At 56.6% G+C, this 15,930-nt stretch overlaps 1 protein-coding gene across 4 annotated transcripts; it reads right to left on the bottom strand.

Moving 5' to 3' along the window:
• Window positions 1-1,685: 1,685 nt before the first annotated feature.
• CYB561 (cytochrome b561) lies at window positions 1,686-14,319 on the bottom strand. 4 transcript variants are annotated; one of them, XM_072781239.1, is made up of 7 exons: window positions 9,745-9,883; window positions 8,801-8,929; window positions 6,037-6,253; window positions 4,988-5,086; window positions 4,608-4,711; window positions 3,974-4,131; window positions 1,686-3,739 (listed from the first exon to the last, which is right to left on the bottom strand). In XM_072781239.1, exons 3-7 carry the CDS (start codon window positions 6,239-6,241, stop codon window positions 3,547-3,549), a joined length of 759 nt encoding a protein of 252 aa, XP_072637340.1. In that variant the 5' UTR covers window positions 6,242-6,253; window positions 8,801-8,929; window positions 9,745-9,883; the 3' UTR covers window positions 1,686-3,546. The 4 variants fall into 4 exon arrangements, with proteins under 4 accessions (XP_072637340.1, XP_072637341.1, XP_072637339.1 ...); XM_072781240.1 differs by lacking the exons at window positions 8,801-8,929; window positions 9,745-9,883 and adding an exon at window positions 14,208-14,319 and having other exon boundaries at window positions 6,037-6,250; XM_072781238.1 differs by lacking the exons at window positions 8,801-8,929; window positions 9,745-9,883 and adding an exon at window positions 14,208-14,317.
• Between the last annotated feature and the right edge of the window lie 1,611 nt (window positions 14,320-15,930).

Below are 15,930 nucleotides of genomic sequence, written 5' to 3'. Positions count from 1 at the left end.
CATTTTAGTAGCTGAGGCTGCACCCTTGTCCTGCTGCCAGTGAAAGCTGTCACGTCCAGAGGCTGCGTGCCTGGGGCAAGGGGATGCCCCCTAGCTCGAGTTCTGAAGGAAAGTGGTCAAAGCTGGAAGCCATTACTTCCAGAGCTTTGCTTTTTCTTCATAAATCTGGATAGACTTTCCCATCCTTACCATCTAGAGAGCTAGGCCACTGCATTGTAGAAGCTGCAGGGTTCCTGAAACCCGCTGGGGATTTGATACCTTTTTCTAAAAAGTGGCTAGCATGGAGTCCTGCAGCCCTTCCTGCCTAGCAGGTACCTGTCTACTGTAGGGACGAGCTGTAGGGACACAGCTTCCCCTTGACCCCAGTGTGTGCTGAACAAACATCCCTATTGTGTCAATACATCCATTTCCCCCAAACAGCCAAAGCTGGAAAAGCAGGAAAACCAGGCACACAGTCATCCCAGCCTGGATGCCAGAGTTACCTTCAGAAAAGAAAGGAGAAGACTCTTGAATGAACCACCTACTGGTTCATAGAAAACCTCCTGGTTTGAAAACTTTGAGACCTCAAGGGGTTCCAAACCCAGTTAAGGTGAGGGGCATCCTGAGCAGGTAAAGGAGGCAAGAGGTCCATCTGCAGGGAGAAGAGGCACCACTTTCATGGCTGGGATCTTTTGAATATTTACAAACTTAGGAGACCCTTGATGCAGAGGCAAGCACAAGAGTCGGAAGTGAGATGGGACGCTAACAGGGTCAAGGTGATTCTGTCCTCATTCTGAGAGCCAGCTGTGACCTTGACTGAGCCAGCGGCTTGTGACACATATGAAGTCGTGTGCTTTGCAAGCTTTTAAGCCAATGAAGGTTCAGGCAGAAGCTTCATTCAGGAGAAAGAACATGGATGCAGAAAGCAAAGACCTCTCAAAAATATGGAGAATAGGAGGCACTTGGGTGGCTCAGTGGTTGAGCCGCTGCCTTGGCTCAGGTCATGATCCCAGGGTCCTGGGATCAAGTCCTGCATTGGGCTCCCCGCAGGGAGGCTGCTTCTCTCTCTGCCTATGTCTCTGCCTCTCTCTCTCTGTCTCTCATGAATAAATAAAATCTTTTTTAAAGGACAGAGAATAAAATAAATGTCAGGAAGGATTCATGTTACCCAAGGATTACTTACCAGAGGACTTGCTATAGGATTCCTTTAAATAGTATTTTAAGTGATGATGCTTTTCTGGAGCACACAGAGCATCCTGTCGTGAGATCACCATAAACACACCTCCTGCCTGAGCCTTAGGGATTGTTCTCAAGTGGAATCTCAGCTTGTTCTCAAAGCTTTGCTCCTCTTCTTAAGGAATTAAGAGACAGATTTTCAAAAAGTAAAAAGTGAACAGAATACTGGGGAGAACTTCTTGCCAAGGCCCTTATCGGGGTGCACCCTCCAGGCCACTCTCTCTGGGCTGAGGAAAGGGTTTCTCTAACCCTAAGGGAGTGCCTCCCACACTGGGGTCAGACACTGAACAGCCCCTGGGCCATTTCAGAGCCTGTGCCATGACAGATATCTTTAATCACTTTACCTTCTGTGCCCAGCGGGGGGACGTTCAATTTCTGTTGAGCCTAGTAAGACTAACTTCATGTATCTGACTCCACTAGAAGCACAGGCCTCTCTTTTTTTGTCACAGCAAATGAAGACAAGTCAGAGATCTGCTGTAGACATTTATTGAATCATCTGTTACACCAATGCTACATTGTACTTCACAGAAGACTGGCCACAGGCAAAGTAAAATAAACCACCATGCATCAGCTTGCAGGGGGCTTCCTGAATCATCCAACATACGCTTCGGCAAGCCGGCCAGTTTACAGATTTTGACTACAAATCTAAGGTTCCGTTTCTCTATGTGGCATCTGGCAAGGGAGACACACAATTGTACTTTGGTAGTTCGTCCAAGGGGGCGTTTCTCCACGTGTAACTATCTGGCTATACAGCGTGAGCCAGGCCCTGGCAGAGAGCACGGTGTAACCAGGCGAACACCCAGTCTGTCCAGGCAAGCTGCAGCGGAGGTGGGGGAGGTGGGGAGAGGCTCAGAGGGGACTGGGCAGCCCTGCGGGGGAGGGGGGGAGCTCCGGACCCCAGCCACCTGCTCAGAGAAGTGGCAGCAGCCGGAGGCAGGGCCCAAGGCCAAAGTCGAGAGTTAGAAATCTGAGAATTGGAGGATTGGAGGAGGCCAGCCCCATTCTCTAAGGCAGCACTGAGTGAGAAAAAGGCAACTGTCAAAGGAACAGTAGTCAGGTTTGGAAATCTCATTCATTTCTTCATGTCAGTAAACTGTGTCTGTCTCAAACTGGGTCATGTTCCTCAAAGCCCGGAAAACAAGAAGAGAGCATTCACCAAGTCCAAGAAGCACAAGGTCAATGCTCTAATCACGTTACTGTTACTTCGAGACTGAAGCCAAAGAGTGACTCAGGAGGCAGCACAGCCTGCTTATGCAGCTGGGGGATTAACCCGATTCCAACTCAGTCCCCAACTTCCTGCAAAATGGGCCCAGGTAAAGGGATGAGGCTTTCCTCCAGAACACGAGCAGGCAGCCTTGCCTTCCCCGCTGAGCCGGAATAAGACTACAGCAGCAGCCTTCTGTTTAAAAAAAAAAAAAAAAGATCCGTGCCCTTGGCCTCAGGGCAGAGCCAGAGCAGCGCCTAAGCCAGCTGGTGAGGGTGGGGACCCTGCGGGAGTAGCTGCAGGACAGCCCACCCACCACCCAGGGGGCCATCTCCGCCCTCCCCTGTCGCCCTCAGCGCCAAGTACAGTTTGTCTCAGACCTGTGGCCCATCCCCCTCCCAGTAGAGTCGTCCCGGGGCTGAGGACTGAAGAAAGGGAAGGCAAAGCGCAGACGGGGCCAAAGCCACATCTCCACAGCTTCCCAGGGGCCCGTCCCTCCCCTCTCCGGGGGAACCCTGCCCTGAACACCAACATATTTTATACATAATATCACTTGCTCGGCTGCCAAAGCTTAGACCCATTCTCACCACGTGTTATTCAGACTAGCGAGACTCCTGCTTTGCATTCAGTGTTACACAAAGCAAGTCTTGGCCTCGCCAGGCCTGTCACTAAGGTCCAGTTTCTCCCACAGCTTTGTGCTCTTTGCAGCCCCTGGACGCGGCCCAGCATCCGCTGCTTCAAGAGGAGAGCCACTCTACGCCTTTAGGGATCTGTGCTTTTGTAATCAGGACTGACCACCCAAAACCCTACCCAGAGCTTCTCGATTTGGGGGGGGGGCGGGTGATGGTGACACAGGGGCAGGGGTTGGTGGATGACTGACAGGACTCTAAAGCAGCAGCAAGGAGGGAAAGCAGAGGAAGCCAAGTCCTTCACCCCAGAAGTCAGACCTCAAAGTTCCCAGGAAAGCAGCCCCCACACTCCCTACCCACCCTGCCGAGCCCTCCCCAGGAACCGCTGGTCCTATGGGCAGCCTCGACGGGGCGTGGGAAAGAAGCCTATCCAAACCCCCAGAACTGAGGAGGCCAGCCCCAGCCAGGCCCTCCCTGTGGTGGGGCAAGGGCAGGCCATCACTGGGAGCTGGGGCTGTCGCCTTCCGTCAGTGTCTTGAAGTCCATGGAGAGAGCCTGTTCTTCCGCCTGGGGTGGCCGCTTCCAGTCAGCGCGAGTCAAAATGTAGAGCACAGTCACACCAAAGCTGGCCAGCAGCAAGCCCAGCACGTTGGCCAGGACACCCTCAGCCTCAAACGTGCTGTACTTGGCCCTGCAGGGTTAGGGCAGAAGGGAGAAGCCACCCAAAGGGTCACTGTCAGGCCCAATGCCATTTGCACCCAGGACAGAAAGATGGAGGGTGTTCCCACCCGGCCTCCCCGGGCCCCCCAGAGAGGAGAACCACCACTCCACTAAGTCCACCAAGAGCTGGCCCAGAAGGCAGAGGTCTGGGGAAGCAGAGGGCAGGGCTCCATCTCTGCTGGCCCTGGAGACACAGGACACTCACCCAAGTTTAAAAAGCAGCGCCTCCTTCAGGCCCAGCAGGGCTGTGCCCAAAGACAGGACGAAGATGGTGGCGCCAAAGAAGACGTGCTGGGGGCGGTAGCGGCTCCGCAGCGAGAACGAAGCTCCAGGGAACAGGAAGAAGCTGAAGCCCACGAGCCACTGCAAGGAAAGGCGGTGGTGCTGGGGACTGAGCTGGCCCCCCGCCCAGCCACCCCGAGGCCACCCCGGGTAAGTCGTGTCCACACGCTGTCTGGGAAGTCCTCCATCCACCCACTTGGCTTCCTCAGTCCCGGGAGCAAGGGTGAGGAAGCAGTAAGCACCCACAGGAAAGGTCCTGGCCCCGGCAGGGCGCTCCAGGCCTGCTCTCAGTTCACCGGGCCTGTACGCTTGCTCGGCAGCCTGGACCAGAGGCCAAACACGTGCGCGGGGTCAGCTGGAAGGCACCTGGGTCTGAGGCCCCCTCACCTGTGATCCTGGCTTTGGCACCCATCTCAGAATCTGAAAGCAGCATCCAACTGTGCTAAAGCACCTTTTTCACTTTCAGGCACATGCCTTGGAAAATGGGCCCCCTGGTGGCACTCATGTCCCCGCACCGGCCTCCCCGCATCGCATCGTTGTGGGGCTGAAGGACTCACCTGCATGAAGTAGAGGACAAACACGAGGATGCCACACCAGCTGTGCAGGCTGTACAGGTCAGCGTAGCCCTTCTGCCGGTGGTAGTCGAACACCGCCACCAAGCCTGGAGCACAGTAAGGGGCCATGTGAGGACAGGGCTGTGGGGCGGGGAGCGGGTGAGGTGACCCAAGGGAAACCCCACTAGCTGGGACTTCTGGGATCTGGTCCCAGCTTGATGGCTGCCAGCACCCAGTGTCCCGGCAGGGGACGCCAGCAGGGGGAAGGGGATGGGGAGGGGGCTACAGCAGACCTGGAAGAGAGACCAGACCTGTCCCGCAGCCTCTTCCCCCAGGTCAGAACCAGAGGGAGAGGAAAGGAAAAGCCGTGCCCCGGAACTCACCCACGAGGGCGATGATGAGCGCGAGGACATGCAGCAGCCCGTGCAAGACTTTGGTTGTGCGTTTGGCCTCATTCCTGAAGACACGGTAAACCAGCAGGGCTTATGGGGAGAAAAGGAACGTCAGGCCTGCGTGCTGCTGGCACCAAGGAGACATGCCTTGGCTAGGAAGGGCGATCTAAATTAAGGGCTTGTCACATTAAACAAGGCTCCCGGGAGCCCAGCAGGGGCCCAGCAGGGGCCCAGCAGGGGCCCTCGGGTCTGGTCCGTGTGCCTTAGCACTCCCCCAGCCGCCACCTCCACTTCCTGGTCAAGTGTCCTGTGTACTCCAGGCTGTGTTGTAAGTTCATCATGCGGTCACAATGAGGGCCCACCAAGCTTCTGAGGTCACCTCTTAGCTATGATGATTCTCAAATAGTCCAGTATGGAAGCCTGAGCAGACATTAACTACCTGTAGCAAGCAGGCTCCCTAGTTGGGGGGCCCCTGGTTCCCAAGCTAACCCCCTCATTCGGCTGAGCGGGACAGGGCCAGGCGGCATGGGGAATGCCTCTGAGGATTCTGCTGCTGAAGGAGGGGCTGTCACCAGGACCTCCTCTAGGAAGAATGGGTCAAATAGATCCAGATTTGGATTTCTTGTTACCAGAGAAGGCCACAGAAGGCAGGGTGGGAGCTAAACATGGCCTCACTCCCACCCCAGAGAGCTTTAGTTTGGCCACAGCCAGTATCCCCCCAACATGCACACACACACAGTCACCCTCTTTCTCCCAATTTCAGCTCAAGGCCCAGCCCCTGGGCTGCCTGCTCTAAGCAGCGCGCACACCCTTGGACGCTCCTTGTCGAAAGAGCCAGGGTAAGTAGGAAAGGAGTTGCTACCCACCAACCCCAAGCCCCTGGATTTGGATGCCTGGGATCCCCAGGCTCCAAGCTAGCTTCCTTCATGTCTTTTCTGGAATCTGAAATGTGCCCAATTACAGGAGACCTCAGGGCTGAGCGATGTCTGCAAACGGCCTCCCCCAGGAGCGGCTCCAGAAGTGCAGGCAGCGGGACTCACCATCTCCCTGCAGGAAGATCAGGCCTATAACCATGCAGAGCGGATGTACGTTAAACTGCAGGGCGCCCTCCCAGGCGATGCCGCCCCTGTACAGGCCGAGCCACGCACCGGTCATGGCCACCACCGTCAGGCCCAGCAGCTGGGAGAGTGCCACGTAGTAAGGCAGTGCTCCGGGGGTGGCCGCCACGCCGGCCCGGCTCTCCATGCTGAGCAGCTGCTGCAGGAGAGACAGGAGAGCTCAGAGCAGCTGGCACCCCACAGGCACACCCCTGGCCTCTGAGGCCAATGGGCAGCCCCCTCCTCCCACCTGCCCCCAGGGCCGCCCCACGCTAAAGCTCGGTATCTCCAGTCTCAAGGGTGGCTGGGCAGGGGTGCCCCACTTCCCCCAGAGACAGGCCAGATGCCTGGCTGTGAGATGCAATGAGGGTGCAAGTGAAGGCCCTCCAAATTCGGGGGGGGGCAGGGGGCCCTGCACCTGGGCTTTATATTGTTTGACGAGGCCCTGGGTCTTCTCAGGGGGGCTTCACAAATGAGGTACAGAGAAGTGAGAAAACCCCTTGAAGGACCAGGGTCTGTCAGGGCGGCTGGGGGGGGGGGTCATGAGTACATCCAGGGAGGAGAAAGCCGACCCCCCACCCCAGCCCCCCACAGCCAGCATGCCTGCTGCAGCCTGAGATAATCCCTGCCCTCCCTGTGGGCCTGGGCTCGGCCCCCACAGCAGGTGCTTGCAGGAGAGATGTGCTGTGACCCGCTTGCCTGCAGGCCTGCAGGAGTGGGGAACAGGAGCAGCCAAGCAGCCTGCTCCCCCTGCTGCCCCCCCTTAGGGCTGCACGGCTCAGGTGAGCTCTCCAAACCTAAAGGCACCAGAAACCTACAAGGGCCAACAACCGGCCACTCAGGGCTCCTGGCATGTTTCCTGCGTTTCACTTCACTCCCCGCAATGCTGTCGGGGCAGGAAGCAGGGGGTCTGGTCCCCTGCGAAGGACAAAGGCAGTTCAGGGAGGTGGGAAAGCCCTGCTCAGGGCGCTGTGTGTGTGTGCGGTGAGCCTGTTTCCTGGCTCCTCTGTGCAGTCCCCCCCATGTTCGCCTCCCCCAGGGTCAGGATGGCCCTCGTGCCAGCTCTTCACCCAGAGCCAGTGGGTTCTCCTGACCCAGAGCCCAGCCCTGGCCCCTACGCCCAGGAGGCAGAGGCACTGGGGCACGAACGAACGAAGATGACTTCCACCCCCCTCACCCTGGTGCTGGGCATCCTGTGCCCACAGAAAGGTGCTCTCCCCTCCCCAGCGTCCCGGCCTCTCCTAGAAGCACTGGGAACATCCCAGAGGAGGACAGCTGAGCAGAGCCGTGGCCCAACAGGCTTCTGGGCCCCGCTAACAGCCAGCGGGAGCTCGCTCTCTACCCCTTGCCGCACAAGAACTCGTGTCTGGTTGGTGGGCGGCGGGGAGGGACTCCTTTTACCTCCCGGTTCTCTCTGCCATACCCGACAAGTGTTGGCAACTTCACCATGAAAAAAAGGCAGGGGCAGTGGGGAGTGTTACTAATACACACTACCTACAGTAAAATGCAGATTAGCAAAAAAAGGTAAAAATTCCAAGTAATTAGTATTTTCACATGTGTCCTTACATCCCTTTTTTCTAGAAACACATACAGTATTTTATAGAAACAGAATCGGTATGACCTGTTTAACTTCCCAGTAGGTCATGCGTATCTTTTCATGTCCAATATCCACCTACGCCATCGTTTGCATGACATCACAGGATTCTTCTGTACTGCTGTTCCATGCTGTAACCAAGGCCCGATCCCTGTTGTTCAACATTTAGCTAGCTTCCAGTTTTTCGCTAAATGAACCATACTATGTGGCCATCTCTGCACGTGTGTCTAATTCCTAACCGGAGAAACGGAACCCTGCAGCAAGCCTACATTCTCTTTTACTTTTTTGACATTTTATCAAATCATCTTCCGAACACACTCCCATGGCAGGGAGGCACATCTGTCTCCAGAAGGCCTGGCAGACTATGAACCCTCATTTCTGAAACTCTTGTCTCTGTATCTGTCACCTTTCACAGGTAAATCTAGGCCCGGTTCCAATCTCTTCCCCAAATACAAACCCTGTTTCTAACTACCCACTGTGTTCTCTACCTACATCCCACAAACACTTCAAACTCAGCACAAAGTCAACTCACCTACCCATTGCTACCAAGTCCCCTCCTGACCAGGCAGGTGACCAGTGTGGCTCCTTCCTGGGCCTGGCCCTGACAACTGTGCAAATGTCAGTGGAGACAGGTCAAGGAGTCCGAGGGGATTCCCCCCCTCCTCCCCCCCCCCACCCCGCCATCACTTCCCTCCTGACCCTCTTCATCACCACCACCCCAGCCAGGGCATGGAGCTTCTACCCCAATCTCTGTACCCCCTTCAACATGCCAGACCTGCCAGGGACAAGCCAGATCCCCAATCCTGAGGCCCTACCCTGCATGAAAGGGCCGCTACCTGCTGGTGAAAAGCCAATCCTGTAACATGATGCTGACTCCCTTTCCATCTGTGGCCACGGGTTTTCTCACCAAACACACTCAGAGGATACCCTCGCTTCCCACTTCCCAGCCCTCACAACACCCTCTGCCTCACACTCCCCGCGCCTCCCTGCTCCCCACCACTCGCCCCTCCTCCACCTCCTCCACTCACCCTCCCCTCCATCCATCTGCCCACAACCTGAAATGGGCATTTCGCTCACCTCTGCCCCTCCGAGACTGGCCTGCAGCTGACTTACCCGGTGGCGTCCTGCCCCCCGTTAGGCTCGCCTGTGCCTCTCTGCTCACGGGCCCTGTGAGCTGGTGCCAGGCCGGGATGCGTCCTGCTCCTCTAGGGCCTCCTCAGGATCTATTCCCTTGCACAGACTCTAACAGGAACAGATGCTGTCCTCGGGTCACTTGTTCTCCGCCCTCCTCCCCTTTATTAGATTCATATAGCCCTGGGGCGCGGTCGGAACCTGATTAGCTCCGAATTAGAAAGAGCAGAAGGAACGTGCTCTGCCGCGGGTCCACCTGCCACACAGAATAACCAAGGACAGCAGTGGGAGCTCTTGGATCTCAGAGCCACTCTGCGGCTAGGCCAGCCAGCCTCCTACTGAGACAGGCAGAGATCAGAGCAAGGTTCTCCTCAGAGCTGTGGGTTGTGACTTACAAGAAGTATATAAGATGGAGCTCCTAAAACCCTTGGAATTTCCTAAGAAGGCCATAAAGCAGTCTTTTGTTAAGTTACTGAGCCTTTAGATAACCTGGGGATGGGGGCTGGTTGCCAGGGGAACCAACCACGTGACTGAAGCCTAGAATCCTTAGTTCCACCCATCAACTACCCCCCCCCCCAGGAGAGCGGTGCTGGAGATTTGAGTTCAATCACCAATGGCCAATGATCTAATCAACCACCTCTAAGCAACCAAGCCTCCATTAAAATCCAAAAGGAGCTTCTAGGGAAAGACAGCTCCCCCAGTCCCCGGGGATAGAAGCTCCTGCACTCAGGACCCTTCCAGACCTCACCCTCCCCTCCGCTCCTCTTCATCTGGCGGGTCCTAAGTCATATCTTTTTATAATAAATCTAATAAGTAAAATGCTTCACTGAGTTCTGTGAGCTGCTCTAGCAAATTAGTTGAACCTGAGGAGAGGGCCATGGGAACTTCCTATCTACAGCAGGTGGGTCAGAAGCACTGGTGCCAACCTGGATGTGCAACTGGCATCTTTAGTGGGGGGCAGTCTTGTGGGACTGAGCCCATAACCTGTGAGATCTGACGCTGTCTCCAGATAAACAGCGTCAGGACTGAGTTCACTTGCAGAACACCTGGTCGGTGTCCTCTGAGAACTGGAGGAGTGGTTGGTGGTCCTGAAAAGAAAACACACATTGGAGTAGTGAAAGGACTAAATGGGGGGCTTGAACGTTCTGCACTGTAAATTCACACCCTGAGTGCCCCCAGGAAGTCAGGCCCCTCGTGCTCTTTGCACCCCACCTGCTGAAGTGGAGAGGCCTGCCTGCGTGTGTTGGGAGGACAGGGGCCTCACGGCGGGCTGCCTGCAAGCCCCGACTCCATACTCGGCATTCTCTCCTGTAACCTTCGCGATACCACTGTGGTAACAGGAGTACTGGCTCAGTTTAATGGGTGAGGAAATGGGGGCTTAAAGAGGATAGATGACATGCCCCAAATTATCAGCCGCAAATAGCTGCTCAATGATTTGTTCATGAAGCACCCTTTGTATGCTGGCAATACGCCAGATACTGGATAAGCCATGATCCCTGCCTTCAAGGAGCTTGCAGACAAGTTACAGAGCAGACACAAGATTTTTTTTTTAAAGAGTAGCAGGAATTCAAGCCACGAGTTCAACTCAGGCTCCAATGGCCCTTTCCACCATACACACTGAAGACTGTGTCCCCCTACTTTTATACATTGAAGTGGCGCAACCCCAGCAGTAGTTGTCTGGCAGGGGTGTGGCTTTGCCCCGCATCCAGGGTGGGCTGTCTTGCTTTCCAAATACTGAAGTCAATCAAGGATGTATCTGAATAGGCATTTGCCAAAGATGATCACTCTGAAGCAGAGCTCCAATGGGTCCCTCCCTGTCCCATGCCAGTCCTCCCATGTCCCTCACCCCTCAGGAAACCAGGCTCCTAAGGCAGTTTAAGCCCATCAAGTACTGGTGTCCCCTGTGGGCTCTCCTGGGGGAAAAAGAGGCAGGACGGAAACCGGTAGTTAAGAGAGAAGGGGATGGGACACCTGGATGGCTCAGTGGTTGAGTGTCTGTCTTCGGCTCAGGGCGTGATCCCGAACTCCCAGGATCAAGTCCCACATCAGGCTCCCTGCATGGAGCCTGCTTCTCCCTCTGCCTGTGTCTCTGCCTCTTTCTGTGTCTCTCATGAAAAATTAAATAAAATATTTTTAAAAAGAGAGAGAGAGAAGGGGACGCAGGAGGCTGAACCAACTGATCAGTGAGCTTTTCACAGAGGCTCCAAAGGCAGCGCTCCTGCCCCATCTGTCTGGGGAACTAGGCATCCAGGAGAAAGCCATAAAGATTAACCTGTGGAACTTCAGAGGCCCAAGCTGTCTCCCCCACTCCCCCTCCCAATGTGAAGGTGATTTAAGTCCAAGTAAGAGGGATGCTCAAAGCTCACACCAAGCAAGACCATCCTGCCTCAGGCAGGCCTGTGCCTTGCCTACAGGTGACCTCATAGTCAATAAGCTCCAAGGGGGAAAAATCCAGATTCACAAAAAAGATGAAGTAGTGAGTGTTCAGTGGTTTACAGAACATGAGCAGAAAGATTCCTTCAACAATGGCATTCCCCCATTCCTTATTCCATTCAACATCATTGGCAACCTCTCTTTGTGCAAAGGAAGGCCTGCTTCCAATGCTGGAGAGAGAGCACATTACAGGGACTCTGGCTGGAATCTGACCTGCCCACAAAACAGATCGAACATGTGCAAACCTTGAAGTCAGTTGAGAGTCACTCCCTACTAAGCAGATGCCTTGGAATCATGCTCTTGGGTTCATCCAGACAGTGACAAGACTCTCTCTTCCTTCCCAATTGGGCTGTCCCTCCAGAATGCTGGCAGTCCTTACACCTCCTTTGTTCCCAAAGCAGAAGCATGGGCAGCAGCATCAGGCCTGGAAGCAGCCACTCTCCACCCCAAAGGCCTCCTCTGCCTCACAGACCCGAGTCTTGGAAGCAGAGGAGGCCCTAATAGTCCCCTACCCAGCCACCCTCCTTGCTGTCAGAGCACAGGATGGGGGTGACAGTTCTGGCAGCTTCTGGAACTTTGGGCTGAGACAGTCACCCCCTCCCCTCCCACACACTTGCAGTCAGGTTCCACTTAATGCAATCAAACAGGGACAGGAGCTACCCGCAGGGCCTGAACGTGCTGAGAATCACTGTTTCTCCCCCAGCCCACAGTTCCATTAAAAGGCCACGAGGCCTAATCTCATTATGGGGACCAGACATTGACTGTGTCCTAGAGCCTGGAGGCTGGCAGCCTGGCCTGGCCACAGCCCTCCTTGTCCACAGCAGGGTTCTAATTGGGTTAGAGAAGATTATATTGGGGACGGAGGTTAGAGCTTTTCTTGATGAGTGAGTGGGGGAGGAGGGAACAACTCAATTGCCCTAGAATGTCCTAGAATGTGATGGAAGAGAAGGCAAAATGAAGGTTGAGCTGTCAGGCAGAGCTCCAATTAGCCTGCAGGAAGAAAGCAAAGCTTGAAGTTAGACACTGGGCCTGGTTCTCCATTAAGTACAGCGGGCTTGGTGCCAGGGCTCCCAAAACTTGTAGGGACCCACAAAAAAATGTTATGATTTCTACCAAAGTCAGGAGGAAAAACAAATTTAGCATTGAAGAAAACGTTCTAATTTTTAATCCAGCTTGGATTACATTTGTCTTTATACCAACACAGTTGTAAAATATAGGGTGTTTGTTTGTTTTACTGTTACTATTTTTTTTTTTTTTTTTTAATTTATGATAGTCACAGAGAGAGAGAGAGAGAGAGGCAGAGACACAGGCAGAGGGAGAAGCAGGTTCCATGCACCGGGAGCCCGACGTGGGACTCGATCCCGGGTCTCCAGGATCGCACCCTGGGCCAAAGGCAGGCGCCAAACCACTGCGCCACCCAGGGATCCCTGTTACTATTTTTAATGGAAGAAGGGTCCCAGCAAGGCAAAAGTGCCTAGGACCCATGAATGCAGCTCTGGTCAAGCAGATGTGATGTTAAAGCCAGTCCCACTGTTTATGACTCTGTGCTCCTGGACAAGCCAAGTCCCCTCCCTGAGCCTGCTTCCTCATCCACAACATAGGGGATATTGAGTCTCACCTGATTTACTCACTGGCCCAGCAAAAATTAAGTGGGATAAATATGTACTGGTGCCTAGCAAAGTGCCCGTCACATGGTTGGCATTCAGATAACAATCTAATAAAAACAAAACTTTGGGAAGAGTTGCACAACCAAAGTTGTTAACATAAGAGGTTTGGGGCCACAGAGAGCCAGATGGCAGCAGACAGCCCTACCACCTCTCATAAATCCACACTCCTCTTCTATCTGCTCCCGTCCCCCACCCTGGATCTGGGGCGGATTCCTTCACCCATGCCTTCTGGTGTTGCTGTGCCACTCCATATTAGAGAAGCCAAGCTCTGCCAGCCAAGAAAAGGTGGCCAGGGCCAGGGCCAGGGCCAGGGCAAGGTGGGGCAGGCAGGGGTGGCTCCACCTCCCGGCTTCCGGCTGCCTCCTCCCGCACGGAGGTGGGGGGAGGTTGCCGCACCCTTTCTCTCTGTGGGTCTCACCTTGGCATTTACAAGTTTTCGTTCTGTATTTTTCTGCCTCAAATCCAATTTCACAAGAGAAATCAAGGTACCTGTGAGAAGGTGGGATTTCTTCATTTGGTATAAAAACAGAGTTAAAGAATCCAGATGTCCTGAGATGGAGCTTCATTTAATGAGACTTAGAAATCCCTGAAAGACTGGCAAGTTAGGGATAATGAGAGGAGAGGGACAATCTCAAAGAGAAAGGCTGGGGGTAGGGTCCAGAGGGATCCCTCTCCCTGTGACGCCCTGGGGGAAAGAGCAGGCGTGGGGGGGGGGGTGGCCCTGCCATCACCTGGGTGTCAAGGGCAGCAGCGGGCCCCTCCCTCCGCTCAGTTCTGCACCCCTGTACTCACAGCTCAGGGCCCCGCAGGGCCGAGCCGGCGAGCCAGGGTTTCCCAAACGAGACACTCCTCCCCTCACACAGGAAGCTGCGGAGGTTCCAGAACTAGGTGCTCCCAGCTAGATACTTTTCAACCCCAAAGGAAGAGAGGCGAGGCTCAGGAGAGAACCAGCAAAGCAGTCCGGCGGGTCTCGGTTTCAGGTGTCAACATAACAGTCGTAGCAAACGCTGGCGGGTCCACGTCTGCCCTCCCGAGTTTCTAGAACAGGTGAGGTCACCTGGCGCTCCGACCTAACTTCCGCAGTGGCGCGGAGGCCGACAGCTCCCGCGGGGCGCACGGCCCGCTCTCGCCGGTCCCGACCGGCTCCGGGGGGCTGGGAGCAGGTGAGGTGCGGGGGGCGCGGAGGCCGGAGCCTGCGGGGGGTGGGGGGGCGTCCCGCTGCCGCACACCTGGGCGCCGCCCCGGCTTCGCGCGGGGGCTCGGCTCGCACCCACCCGCCGGGCGCCTACCTGGCCGGGCGCCGGGCCCGGAGCTGGTCCCCGCCGCGCAGCACCACACGGCGCCCCGGCCGGCGAGCTCCCCGCGCCGCGCCCCGGCCGCTCGGCCGGTTCCGCCCGCCGCCCGCACCCCGCCCCCCGCCCCCGGCGCGGAAGCTACGGCGTCGCCATGACGACGGGCGGCGGCCGCGGGGGCGGCGTGGGGCGGGGCGGCGCGGGTCACGCCCAGGGCGCCGGAAGTGCCCCCGCTAGTGCGCGGCGCTCGGGACGCGGCCCTGCGCTGCCCGGGCCCAAACCTTGACGCCGCGCCCCGGGGGCCGCAGCGCGCCCACCGCGACCCCGGCCTTCTGGACCCGAGCTCGGGTAACCTTCGAGATCCGGGGCTCGCGACCCGGGCCGCGTGCAGGGGTGCAGGGGGCTGCGGCCCACGTGTGGGGACCTCTTGCCCAGGCCTGACGCGGAGGCCGCGGGCGCTGCGGGGGAGGGGGGCGGGAACCGGACCCGGGACGGGGACGGAGCCCGGCGCCGAGGGGAGGGGCTGCCGCCGGGAGAGCCGCCGCCGGGCCTCGGCCTGGGCTCCGCGCTTCCTGATTCCTTCCACGCCCTCCTCCTCCCCGCTTCCTCCCCTTCCCCGCGCCCCGCCCCGCGCTCAGGTGGCCACTAGGTGTCACACACGGCCCGGGCCTGGGCGCACGCCGCGGCTCCTGCAGCCCTTGGGGGACGCGCCGCCTCCCTCCCGGCCGAGCGAGAGGTGACTGGACCGGGTGGCTGGGCTCACTCCTTCCCCAGTACCAGCACCCCCAACACACACACACACACACACACACACACACACAAAGGTGACATTTTTGCTCCCTTTTGTCAGGGAGCTTTGTCTGGGACTGACTGCCCACCCCCCAAGCAAAGAATAGATACCCGTTGTCGCCAGCCCCGCCGCTGATGAAGGCCTAGACCTTGCCAGCGGCAGCCTCCCCTGTCCCCAGAGCGGGAGAGGAGGATGCCAAGGCCAAAGCTGGGGGCCAGCCTCTACTACAGCCCCCTGTCCAGGAAATGCTGTGGGTAGATAACAAGTCCAGCTCAGACTTCTTACAAGCTCAGAACAAAAGGTCCTTTCCTGTCAGATGCCTGGCAAGGCTCCCCAAGAGCCTGAGGGTAGGAGGGAAATGGGGTTTCCTCCCCTGGAAATGTAAAAAGACACCCCTCCCCCACGGGGTCGCTCTCCCTCCCCCTACCTCCCCGACTGTGGGCTTCCCATGGGCAGTGGCCAAAGGCTCCTGAAGGACTCTGGCCAAGGGGGGGCCTTGGGAATCTAATTCCCCCGTACAGAGGGGACACACTCTCAAGCAAGACACCCGAGGGTGCCCACTGCCCTAGGCACACCTTCTAAGGGGACAAACAGAGCAGGGCCAAGCGTAAACCTGCCACGGCATAAATTCGTTGGAGTAACTGTCCAGTTGGAGGAAGCTAATGGACATTTTAAATTAAGCAACAGCTTCCTTGGCGTGCCAACAGGCAAACAGCAGGCAACAAATGCTCTGTGTGTTAAATGTGGAACTGAGCCATTTCCCATTGTTTGGCCTGTATATCTGGGCTTAGAGGAGGACTGGAGTGGGCAGGGTGGCACGGAGGAGCAGAGCCTGCTGGGAACTCTGTGATTTGAGTGCTGAGCTTCCCGGTATAGGGCTTTCAGCCCCTTCCAAAGCTGTAAGAGATGCCTGCTGAGGCAGAATGGGGC

Source organism: Canis lupus, chromosome 16 (genome assembly GCF_048164855.1).
Source record: "Canis lupus baileyi chromosome 16, mCanLup2.hap1, whole genome shotgun sequence".
In the NCBI taxonomy this organism is placed as follows: Eukaryota; Metazoa; Chordata; class Mammalia; order Carnivora; family Canidae; genus Canis; species Canis lupus.
Note: the sequence above shows the minus strand (reverse complement) of the source record. Positions and strands in the feature narration are given on the sequence as shown.

Bases quoted from the DNA above. Each gene is read 5' to 3' on its own strand.
- CYB561 (XM_072781237.1), bottom strand. From the start codon at position 6,947: ATGCCAGGAGCCCTGAGTGGCCGGTTGTTGGCCCTT. The intron at 4,712-4,987 runs GTGAGTTCCGGG...ACTGTGCTCCAG, and splicing joins GCTCATCATCGCCCTCGTGG to GCTTGGTGGCGGTGTTCGAC. The intron at 3,740-3,973 runs GTGAGTGTCCTG...CTAACCCTGCAG, and splicing joins GCGCTGCTTTTTAAACTTGG to GGCCAAGTACAGCACGTTTG.